Source organism: Callorhinchus milii, unplaced genomic scaffold (assembly GCF_018977255.1).
Source record: "Callorhinchus milii isolate IMCB2004 unplaced genomic scaffold, IMCB_Cmil_1.0 Scaffold11, whole genome shotgun sequence".
Lineage (NCBI taxonomy): Eukaryota > Metazoa > Chordata > Chondrichthyes > Chimaeriformes > Callorhinchidae > Callorhinchus > Callorhinchus milii.
The window spans coordinates 18,556,665-18,569,673 of NW_024704752.1; the positions used below are offsets into that span (position 1 = coordinate 18,556,665).

General features: G+C 42.4%; 1 protein-coding gene across 1 annotated transcript; it reads left to right on the plus strand.

Moving 5' to 3' along the window:
• The first annotated feature begins 3,345 nt into the window (after positions 1 to 3,345).
• Positions 3,346 to 12,354, plus strand: ankrd67 (ankyrin repeat domain 67). The gene is made up of 3 exons (XM_007889871.2): positions 3,346 to 3,497; positions 3,972 to 4,551; positions 11,824 to 12,354. Exons 1-3 carry the CDS (start codon positions 3,346 to 3,348, stop codon positions 12,250 to 12,252), a joined length of 1,161 nt encoding a protein of 386 aa, XP_007888062.1. The 3' UTR covers positions 12,253 to 12,354.
• The last annotated feature ends 655 nt before the right edge of the window (positions 12,355 to 13,009 follow it).

Sequence of the window (13,009 nt, forward strand, 5' to 3'; positions counted from 1 at the left end):
TACCTGCACTATTTAGATCTGTCTCCAGAGCTTAGTCTACAGGCAACACAAATCGCAATCAGATTACTTTGAACCCAGGCTTCGTACTTATCTGCTTTGCACAGGCAGTGGCTGAATGACACTCAAGTCCTGAAACTAGTGGACACTGAAACAGCAGTCAAAAAAAATATACCAAAATGCCAAAATGAAGTGTTTTCCTTTGTTTATTGAGCATTCTTGGATGTAATGTCTCTAGGTAGTAATGAATAATAACATTTGTCTGCCTGCACTGAACACTTCCTAATGAGTAGGATTTGGCTATTAAGTCATAAGGGACAGATAGTTTAGTGCCTGAAATACATCAAAGTGCCATTTAGTTGTTTCTTTCAGCTCTGAAGTTGTACTAAATATTTCTAGTAATGCTTTTCAAAAGTAAAGTTGCCCAATTCTCGATTTATTTACAACTATTTAACTAACTCTGAGCAACAATGTCATTGGAAGCTTAAACATCAGTTCGGGAAAAGGCAGCCAAGATTACTTTCAATGTTAAGACAATTCAAACATTGATTAGAAACATTTTCGATTGAGGTAAAAGTGCTTGTCTCTTGGGATAGTCTATAAGGAGTTGTATAATGAATTGTTTGAAACAGGAAGCTACAGTGACATTTCAAGTTGGGCACTTTGAGATGATTTTATACATGTTCTTGGTAAGTAATATTCATATGGGATAATAATCCCTCAGAATAACTTGGTCACTCATTCCATGACTATTTGTGGAACATTGCGGTGCGCAATTGGCTGCTGCGTTTTGCCCACAAAGTATACAGTCAATCCATTTTACAATATATTCTGTGAAGCGCTTTGAGACATCTCAATGAGGTGATAAGTTTATCCAGCTAAGATCACCCTACCCGTTAGGGTTTTGGCTTGCGGGGTTATGTGTTAACAGAAAATACGTGTTGAAGAATCTTTTTGGGGAAGTTGGATGGATCAGCTGGATATTCTAGAAGCACATTGATGGATCTACACATTGGTCAGACACCCAACAACCAAAAATAGATCCTCTGGTTAATATTAGGACAGGTGGACCAATGATCTACTCGCTTAAATTTCTATGTTGCTATAACCCGATGGTGCCTTCAATATTAATGTGGCGATAAAAATTGATTACGTTGGTGCAAGTAAAATGCAATCAATTTTTAGAATAGAATGATATTGGACCGCAACAGATTCTGACAAATACAGAGTTCTGTTCAAACTCCCTGGTTCTCTTTCAGGCACTAATTTAATAATACTGCATCTTCTTTGAGTTCGACATAGATATAGATAGGACCCTTCTGTTGCAATTATTTCCTTGAGGTTTTGTCACCTTTCCACTGTACAAGGAACTGTTTGAAACAGGAAGTTACAGTGACACTTCAAGTTGGGCACTTTGAGACATTTTTATACATGTTCTTGGTAAGTAATATTCAATTTATTTCCAATACTAATGGCATTGAATTAGGGTCAAATTGTTTAAGCAAGAAGTAAATGTTCCTACTGTACCTGTGAGCCTAAACCTTTCATTATTTTTCTTAACTATCCTAATATTGGGAGCTAATTTGAAACTGAGATGACAGAGGAAACTAAACAACAACAACAACAACAAGATTCCATTTATAGAGCGCCTTTCACGTCAGGAGGACGTCCCAAGGCGCTGTAAACCGTGGTTACTAGTGTGGATCTGATGCGCTGCATTGAAGTAATTCACAAATATTGATCGCTGTGTCTAGAATTCAACTGAATTCAACTCCCTTTCAGGAACGGAACTCGGTCAATTTCTGTAACCCGATATATCGTAAACCCAAGAGAGAATCTTTCCTTCCCACCGCCCCGCTCCCCATCTCCCCCCTTCCCCACTGTAAGTCACACAGCAAAGTAACCCCATAGAACTCATTTGGATAAGCAGGTCAATTGATCAACTCCTGCCTAAAATTAGTAATATATACTTAAACTATGGAACGAAGCATTCCGCCAGGAAATCTATCCTATGTGCCCCGTACACAAACCGAGCATAATTATATACAGTATATAATCGTACCACAGTATATAGTATACCATTGTATGTGGGTACATGGGTGTATTTGCATGTGTGTTCGCAGTAGGGCTCGCGGTATACGTAGATATGTTAGATGGAAACAATCAGCTTGATAGCGATTAATACAATCTTAAGGTTGGTTCAGATGAAGGAAGCCTTGCAGCCCATCCTTGCATACGTTGCCCATATCCCAGCACAGCATCAAGCTGAGCTGTTTTGGAGATTGATGTTGTTCACGAAAGTTGATTTGTCGGTATCGAAAGAGAAGCGTTTCCTCTGTAAGCCGGTGTGAGTCTGCCTCTCTCTGTCTTTACTTAAGTCATTGCAAAAACAATGTGTAATGTTTGGTTTGGTTTAAATGTGGCTAATCTGACGGCAAAGCCAGCGTTTTCTTTCCTGAAGTGTTTTTTAAAAATATTTATTTCCGTGGTAACAAATTAATTCCACAGCCCTGGTAGAACATTCTGTCTGAACCGTTTATATGAACACACTGTCCTTCAGCTCAGATGTCCCTGATTTTCATGCTGTTCCTGAGTAGTTTTTCATTTGTTTGGCTATGTAGATCTCGGAGTTACTACCGTGAGGTTAGAAAAACAAAAGCCCAGAGTTTTGTTTTAAATCCTAGGTTCATTCTAAGCGCCGCACCTTCGAAATACACAGTCACTACACTTTCCAGCGAAATCCTGTGAAGCTCTAGGAGCTGTCCTCTCACCGTGATAGGGTTAAGGACTATTTAAACCAACGAGATAAATCTGGCCTTTATTTTTGGCTTATTTGTCCAGTTCCCGCAATGAACAGACACGAAGAGGCAATTCAGACGGCTTACCTCCACCAAGGAAAATTGTGGTTAAATGAAAAGAACACATCGTAACAAACTGGTGGTTTGAATTGTTGTATAAAGTATTTTCTGCGTTGTTAGGAATAAGAACAGATCCCAGTCAACAGCCGGGTCAACCAAACCACACTCCTACTCGGTCACAATGGTCATTCACTGAAAGTGTCCATTCAATACTAAACTGTTATCAACAAATATAATCCACCAGTAGGATAATAATAATGATAATATAATAATAATCCTTGCATTTGATACAACACCTTTTCATGTCTTCGAGGCGCCTCAAAGCGCTTCACAGAATAGACTGCAAAGTGAATTGACTGTGCATTTTGTGGGCGAAACGCGGCAGCCAATTGCGCACAGAAGCGTCAAAAATACAAGGATTATTATGATGGTATTATTGTGCTTTCAATAGCTCCGTTCGAGAAATAATGTTTCTTTTCCAGAAAACGTCATGTCTGAGCTCTCAGCTATCACATGGAAGTGGTTAGAGTTGTGTGACTCCGTCTCTTCCTCAGGCCCTGTGAGAATCAACAAGAGCACGGATGCAGATGCGGAGCAACCACAGCAGGAAAGCAATGTCCTTTGCACTCCTCTATGTCACAGGTAATTGGGACCTAAATGTAGTCAGTGCCTGTCACGACTGAGTAAAACAGTCGAACGCCAACTACCCTCCAATGCTACATTTATGCTGCACCTTTGGTGGCAGTGATTCACTTACCAAATAATAATAATAATAATTTTCCCATTTGATACGGCGCCTTATCACGTCTTCGAGACGTCTCAAAGCGCTTCACGGAATATACCGTAAAGTGAATTGACTGGATATTTTGTGGGCAAAACATGGCAGGCAATTGCGCACAGCAGCGTCCCACAAGCAGTCGTGGGTTGAGTGACCAAATTATCATTGTTATTAATTATTTATTTGTTTATTCGTTTATGTGTTTGTTTGTTTGTTTATTTATTTATTGCTTATTGAATGTTTGCAACCCAATCAATCCATTTCTAAACATGATCTTTCACAGTGTGTTACAATCTGTCCTTAACCATCTAACCCTCCTGTCGATCTAATTTTCGCAGAGTGATGATTAATTCAAATGCTGACTTAAACAATGACTTGGGCTGGACTCCTCTCCACCGCGCTGCCTACTGCGGGCACATTCCACTGGTCAAGCATCTCCTTCACATGCGCGAAGCTATCAATAGCCGGGATATGTTTAGCTACACCGCAATGCACAGAGCTGCTTGTAACGGGCACACTGACACAGTGGAGCACCTCTTACAGCGTGGAGCTCTGCTTGAGGCCCAAAGCCGCTGCGGATTAAGCCCACTCCACTGCACCGCGGCCAATGGACATGTCAGCACGACCCAGCTCCTGTTAAAGTACGGAGCCTCTGTCAACGTTAAAGACAACAACAAGTGGACCCCCTTACACTGGGCCTGTGTCAATGACCATGTGGACATCGCCAAACTGCTGCTAATAAATGGATCTACCCTGGATGAGAGAACGGACTGTGGGATGGACGCACTGCAGTTAGCAGTGGAGGCTAAGAGTCTGAAGGCCATCAATTACTTACTAAAGAAAGGAGCGGATGTAGGCGCCAGGGATGAAAATGAACAGACTGCTCTGCACAAAGCTGCAGCAAACGGAAGCAAAGAGGTAAGAAGAAACAACTGCAAAATCTGAACCGTCTGGATACAGAGTGAATGTGCGTCATGTGGCTCTGCCCATTTATCGAGTCCCGATTGCAACTCGGAAATTTTATTAAGCGCAATGCATGGTAAAAGCTATTAAAATGGCTGATCACACGCACACACACACACACACGCACACACACGCGCGCTCTCCGTGTTGATTAGTCGTTAAAGCTACTAACTTGATTGAAATTGAACTAAGCAAAATTGGAAAGTTGCACATTGGAGTTTAACTTTTTGTGCCGCTAAGGATTTTTTTTTTTCACCTGGGTTTCAGACGGGTGCGATGGGGATATAAAAAGAGGGGAGTTTCTCCTGGTGTCCAAATGAGCTGCCTGCCTGCCAATGCAGGAAATAAATACATTTTATGAGGATCATTTGCAAGATAAGCGGGAAAGCTCAGCGAATAATTCCAAAGAGTCGGCTGCAGCCACTTTAAATGACACTCCCAACACATGATAGAATTATCCGTCGGAATTTCAATAAGGGAGGAATTTTACATCACGAATTCTTAGAACAACAAAAATACTGAACTGCACATTTCCGAAATCCAGGCTAAAAAATTCAAGCTGAGGTTTATGTGCGTGTAAGATATTCTTCCGCCTGCAGGTGACGCTATAGTACAAAATCAATGATACATTGATTGAAATTTACATAGGTTGATAATGGTCCAATAATAATAATAATAATAATAATAATACTGTAAAGTGAATTGACCGTATATTTGTGGGTCGAAACGCGGCAGCCGATTGCGCACAGCGGCGTCCCACAAACAGTCGTGGAATGAAGTGACCAAATTCTTTTTCTTGAGAGATTATTATCAGGCGTATGGAGTAAAGAAACTCGCACAAGGTTTCGCCCTGCCGGGAATCAAACCCAGGCCTCTCGAGTGCTCTAGCCACCGAGCTGCAGGACTCCACAGGACTATAGAATAATATAGGTGTATATAGGTGTATACACTGATACAGGACTACACAAATAAGGGCACCAGTTGTATCCAGAATGTCATCTAAAACTGCTCTTGTCGGCTCATTTAAATTATTCGCTAAAACTAACTACGTGTGTCACTTATTGTCCCTTCTTGGAGTCCTGTAGCTCAGTGGTTAGAGCACTCGCTTTGCAAGCGAGAGACCTGAGTTCAATTCCAGGCAGAGGGCGAAACCTTGGGCAAGTTTCCTTACTCCACACAGAGCCTAATAATAATATTCCCTCCAAAACCAACAACAATAATAAATTGGTCATTTTCAATCTACGACTGTTTGTGGGACATTGCTGTGCGCAATTGGCTGCCGCGTTCACCCACAAATATACAGTCAATTCACTTTACAGTGTGTTCTGTGAAGCACTTTGGGACGTCCTCCCGACGTATTATTATTATTATTATTATTATTATTATTCTGATCTTGATTATTTTTCTAAACTGTTTTATAAACTGGTTACAAATAGAGTCACTGCCCCTGACAGTTTGGTCAGCCGGGTGTCTGACACATGCGGAAACGTGCTTTATGAGTAGCCAAACCAGACTGAGAGTCCCATGTTTGGCACCCTCCTTGTGTTTGGGATGGATGCACACTCTGTCACTGGAGGCTTGAACCCTTATCTAATTCCAGGGAGTATTAGGCATAGGTTGGCAAGAGCCACGACTTGGAGACCCCAGAGTGTGTGTTGGGGGTAACTGCTAGCGTTTAACCAGCTAAATCAGCAAAGCTTGCCATTGAGAGCACTGTCTGGCAAGCTTCCCGCTGCTTGTTCAGCCACGACCATCCTATCCTTAAAGGCTTTGGCTGTCAGGGTTAACAGAACAAGTCTGTCCCTCCAGGTCCTGCTGATGAACCAGGCTGGGCTGTGCTGTCATCAGCAGTGCCCTGGAATACTGTAGACCTGCAACTGGACTAGAGACCATCACATAGGGTTGACTCGAGGGGTGAATCCACTGCCGAAACATTCCTTGAATCCAGCTCAGCTCTGAGGAGACCCCACCTCTCCCCTCCCACCTCTACCCAAGGAAGATAGCAAACATTTACTGAACAAAGAGCCATAGCGACGTTGAGGCTGATCTCTCTCCACACTTTTGACTTTGAGTGAGTGGTGCATGTGTACAATGTATGTGAGTGGTGGGGGGCATATTTGCCTCAGTTACACGTTGACACTGACGGTAACATTGACTGAGCCCAGTAACTGGGACGAACGTTCTTCTTTCCATTTCCATTCTTTGCTTTGGGACGTCTAGAAGACGTGAAAAGCACTATATCAAATGCAAGGATTATTATTATTATTATTATTATTCGACAAATCAATGTCTCCTGTTTTGCTGCCTAGACTTCACAGCGTCACCCAATTATCAGATGGCTTTTGGCTGTCTGCTCCCTGAACTGGGAGCTGGTACAGCAAAACGTAACAGTGGACAAGTTGCTGTCAGACCCATCGCTCTTTAGCACTTTGCATTTAATTGCCTTGCGGACGAGCTGTTAAACGGAGGTCCCGGCATCTACCGTTGAGGTGGACACGAAAGATCCCATTTCCACGACTTGGAAAAAGAAGGGAAGGGATTGGCCTACAATCCCTCAGGTAGAATTGCCTGTTCACTTCACGGGGGACATCGCTGTGTGCAAAGTGCCTGCCAAATTCGCCTGCGTAACACAGTCACTACACTTGACAGAAAATCCTGTGAAGCATATTATTGATAGATCCCATAACGTAAAAGGCCCACCAGCAACAAATGACATTTGTACAGCGCCTTTCAAGTCAGGAGGACGTTCCCAATCGCTGGACAGTCAGAGATCTGCACCCGAGCTGGTGGATGGGATCAGGAAAGGGGTGGAGGACGAGGAGGGGAGGAGTTGGAGGGTGACACAAATGCAAGGATTATTATAATTATTTTTTGCCAGTGGTAACTGAAGGAACTAACGTTCCTGCATCACTCAGGCATTTTTTTTTTTGCCCGTTCCCACCGTTTATTACGGTTTAAGCAGAAAACGTTCCATGGGTAAGTTTATACAGCAAAACAATGGTACGTTCCCTAATCACCACTTCCTTCTGGGATCCACCAAGAACCAGCTGTAAAATTTAATAATAATATATAATAATCCTTGCATTCGATACAGCGCCTTATCACGTCTTCGAAACGTCTCAAAGCGCTTCACAGAACATACTGCAAAGTGTAGTGACTGTGCGTTTTATGTATATTTGCACTTGGGGAAAACCGAGCGTATCTCAGGGCAGCATCTGGGCTGAGCGACAACAACTTGCATTTGCAGAGCACCCTTCACACAGAGTAGCATCCCGGAGCGCTTCACAGTGGCGGAGTGTGGAGCAGAAGGAATCACAAAGGTTCCGACTGACGGCAGCCTTACTGACCAGTAGTTGTGTTAAGACGTGTCCCAGAACGTTGCAGCCTGTTGGTGATGTGTGAAGGGAAAGCTGAGCTCTAATATGCACCGTCTGCTGAATGAGTTTCTACAAACTATACAAGTGAATGTTCCCCATCTGTTGCCATGTGTGCTGTGTCTGCTATAATTATACTGTGCCTTCTGTGTAAATTTGACTGAATTCCTCAAGTACTGAGTCCTTTGTACTTTGTTCTCCTTTGTTTCTCACGTCCAGCTGTATTAATACTCGCCACCTCTGACCCCACCGTGCTATCTATAGCCTAGCAACGTGGATTTCAGATTTACAAGCATTTTGGAAATAATCTGGGCATTGCTTGATTACACCAGAATTCCTTGCTGAGTGATATTTGATGTGGTGAAGGTCACTGTCTCTGTGAAGGCAACTGCTTAAAAAAAACAGCAATCTCTGTACAGATGGTAGCATTATTGGCATTGGATTCCCATTAATGTCCAAGTCAAAGACCTGACTTGGATATTAGCTGTGGAGTACTGTAGCTCAGTGGTTAGAGCACTCGTCTCACAAGCGAGAGGACCCGGGTTCGATTCCCGGGCGGAGTGAAACACCGGGCAAGTTTCCTTACTCCACACAGAGCCTAATAATAATCCCTCCAAAACAAAAAACAATAATAAATTGGTCATTTTCAATCTACGACTGTTTGTGGGACATTGCTGTGTGCAATGTCTGCCGCGTTCGCCCACAAATATACAGTCAATTCACTTTACAGTATATTCTGTGAAGCGCTTTGGGACGTCCTCCCGACGTGAAAAGCGCTATATCAATTGCAAGGATTATTATTATTATTATTATTACCCCTCTGTTCACCGAGCAGTAAGTAGGAACCTGGTTGTTAGTCGATTGGTGGATCGCTTTTCGGGGGTAATAATCCCTTAAAAAAAACACGATAATAATTTGGTCACTCAATCTATGACTGTTTGTGGGGACACTGCTGTGCGTAATTGGCTGCCGCCCACAAAATATGCAGTGAATTCACTTTACAGTATATTTTGTGAAGCACTTTAAGACGTCTCGAAGACATGATAAGGCGCGATATCAAACACAAAGATTATTATTATTAAAGCATATTATAGCTGATTAAAGTTCACCAAAAATGACTTGTCCTACTTTGGGGGGGGAACGGAATTAATCACACAATTGAATGGACATGAAATTATTTTAATGGAATTTAAAATATATCTGGGGGTGAAATTACTGTAGTGGTGTTCCATGATGAGTCTGAACACAAACTGAGTTATTAAATGCTGCTAATTACACATTAAACACCCCAAAGATTTAAAATCGATAAATGTGCAGATTGCAGTAAGTAATTCACATTCATTGTCAAGTGAATGAGGGGATTATTCCTTCGCCTACTCTAATTCATTCCCCAAGTACAGCTCAGCAAAGCATCGTCTGTGAAGAAACTAAACATCTCATCTATTTTGCCTTTTACAAAGCAGATGTATACAATAACAAACAAAGGCTCAAATGTGGCCCCAGCAATTCACAGCACCTCCAGAGCAGATGGAGAACAGTTTTTATGAGACTCTCAATTGCAACCACAGAACACAACAGGATTTTATGAAGCTAAAGATCATTCAGATTTCTCTGCAGATTTATGAGCAGTGTCAGGTTATCATATCAGAAACGTGCTTGAAGCTTTGTAGACGCACTCTGTTGTTTCCAAACTTGGTGAAGGTGATTTAGCCCCTCTCTCTCTCTCTCTTTCTCTCTCTCTTTACTGTCAATTACTCTTCTGGATGTTGGCTCGTTATGTCCAAAGTTGATGAACTCAAAATAAAGGGACACCAAATAGCAAGGTTTGAGTCATTTGGTTTTTGGTTTAAATTGACATTGATCAGTGGTCTATCTCTCGTTCGTTGGTCCAATATATAAATGACTGTTTGGATGCAAGAGCCGGACTCCTTTCAGCAGGTCAAATGACAGCAGGAGAACTTATTTCCCTCGAGTTTTCAAGAACAGCTGCAGTCATTATTCTCCGCTGAGATCGGACACTGAAGACGTACATTTACTGGGTACAAAGAGGCAAAGTACTGCACACTCTGCACTTCTGCACAGTGCCATCATTTTACTGTTCCCTCAAGACTCAAGATACGTGAGAGGATGTGTGCAATTCTGCATTCTTCTTGCTCGTTTGAATAAGTACTGTTGGTATCGTGCCTTTAGCTATTAAGTCAACTAGACTGACATCTAAAAATGAATAACACACTGACTGACTGTAATCACCTTAAACTGACTGAAAATGATTTGAAATCTGTGGAACGCAAATTTAAAAATCCTTGGAACTGTATGAGAGCTAGGATCAGAGAGAGCTCCGCACAGACAGTCATTCTGCCCATCTTGCCTCATCAGTAGGTTTACTATTCCAAGATCACATAATAATAATAATCCTTGCATTTGATATAGTGCTTTTCACGTCGGGAGGACATCCCAAAGCGCTTCACAGAATATACTGCCAAGTTAATTCACGGTATATTTTGTGGGCGAAACGTGGCAGCCAATTGCGCACAGCAGTCCCGCAAACAGTCATGGATTAAGTGATCAAATAATTATTATGTTTTTCTCACATCACCAAGAGGGTGAAACAAACCTGTCTCACAAGCCCTACTAGTTGCCTGGACGGGTGGCTGATGTCAGGATACTGAACTCAATAAAGCATGGCTTGCTGCTGTGAGGAGAAGACAGTGGGGTGGGTATTCTGGAGGGATGAGATCTGATGGGCCAAAGGGTCTTCTTCATCCAAACTCATCTTAGGATCTAGTAGCTAAACAATTAACAATCCAACTCTGGATGAATTCTGCTTCACAATGAGAGGAAAAGCTGATACCCAAGGATCAAAAAGCAAGGTCACAGTGAAAGCCAGTTATCCTTATGATCACGTTTCAGACACCTCGTGCCAAAAGCCCTAAGAGTTGGAATGATTCTGAGATCCATTGATTTTATCCAATTAAATGCCATTTCCCTGGTCTTTTACCTGGTGCTCTTTGTCTACCCCTGTTGCCTACAAATGCATAGTCACCGTGAAGCACTTTGAGACAACAACAACTACAAATTACATTTGTATCACACCTTTCACATCGGGAGGCCATCCCAAGGCTCTGGACAGGCAGGCCGGAGACTGCTGAGCGGAGGGAGCAGACAGGTTGATGCGGGTCACAGAGATAGGAAGAGGAGCAAGACTTGCTGATGTTAAAACTTTGATGTAGAGTTGTGAAAATAATGATCTTGCCCAAAAATATGTGCTGCAAGTTTTTTTTATAAAAAACGCAAACACAATTTCCCTTCGAAAATCAATGTCTGAAATGATTTATTTCTCCGTATTAATTAATTAATGAATTAAAGCACACCATAAAAGTGCTATATCCAACGTATTCTCAACTGTAACCTTTAAATACCAAAACAACAGAGCCTTTTGTTGGGAATGTGTATTATGTGTTAACCTTTTTGGCTGGTTTGCCACGAGAGCCTAATGAAACTGGATCAATGGAATCGTTCAGGAGAGAAATGGATTGCACCTAAAGCAGTTTAAAAAACATTAACAACTGTAGGTGGGGGGAACGCTGCCAAGTGGAATTAATCACAAAAAAAAATGTCAATTTAAGAACACTGGTTGCAGTGGCACCAACAAAGCTGGGCCAAATGGCTGTTACGTTTCGCCTACAGAGAGTCTGTTTTCTGTGCAGCAAGTGGGTGTGAGAAAGCAAGGCTTGCGGTGTGGCTATTCACACGCTCTCTCCTGACCCGTCTGTTGTCAGAAACATCTGGCAGTCTTGTGCGTGCCTAGTCAACATTTTTTTTTCTTTTCTCGCTGTGCTTATCTTCCCCCCAGATCATGCAGCTGCTGCTAGAACGAAATGCGACAGTGGAGGCTTTTGACAAGAACCGGCTCACGCCCCTGCACCTCGCCGCAGATAGTGGAGCGGCTAGCGCAGTTCATTTACTGTTGCAGTTTGGTGCATCTACTGACAGCAGAGACCACCTACACATGACCCCACTGCAGAGAGCTGCTCTCCGAGGACAGGCGGAAGCCGCCGAGCTTCTACTCCAACATGATGCTGATATCCACGCCAAGGACTGGCTGGATCGAACCTCTCTACATCTGGCTGCACAGAAGGGCCATTGTCAAGTCGTGCAAATGCTCATCAGCAGTGGTGCAGATCTGTTAGCCAAAACTAAGTGGAACGAAACGGCTGCCGATCTCGCCAGAGATAGAAATCTAGAGAAGGTATTAGATGTGCTGAGAGAGCACAGTGTTTGATGGGGAGCATGAACACAGCAGCATGATGTGGCAAATTCATGCTTTAGTTAGACAGAGAAATCTATCTTAGTATGATTTTGAAAAATAAATAAATGAATAAATAATAATTGTGGTCACTCAATCCATGACTGTTTGTGGGATGCCGATATGCGCAATTGGTCACCGCGTTTCGCCCACAAAATATACAGGCAATTCACTTTACGCGTTGAGACGTCTCGAAAATGTGATACGGCGCTATATCAAATGCAAGGATTATTATTATTATTGACCAAATTATCTCATGTCTCAGTTCTTCTGTAGAAGTATTAATCGTTTAGATAAAGTTGCAAGTATAATATGTGATCAACCACGTCTCAGATAGATAGATAGATAGATGGATAGATGGATAGATGGATAGATGGATAGATGGATAGATAGATGGATGGATGAATGGTCCTTGCGTCTGATACTACGCCTTTGATGTCAGGAGGATGTCTCAAAGCACAGCACAGGATTTACCTTTAAGACTATGCCACAGGTCAAGGGAAAAAATGTATGAAGCCATCTAATTGTTGGCAACCACATGCAGAACGTGGGTTAATTGGGATCTATAGAATTTGAGACGGAAAGAACACATGTCTCAGCTTTTTCAGCAGTGCTGTAAATCACCTGCACTTCCTTTCAACATTCCTATAAACTGTCCAGCAGACAAATGACTCATTTTAGCAATGATGGGAATGAATTCCTTATGACTTAGGTCATGTGGAAAGAAGATAAG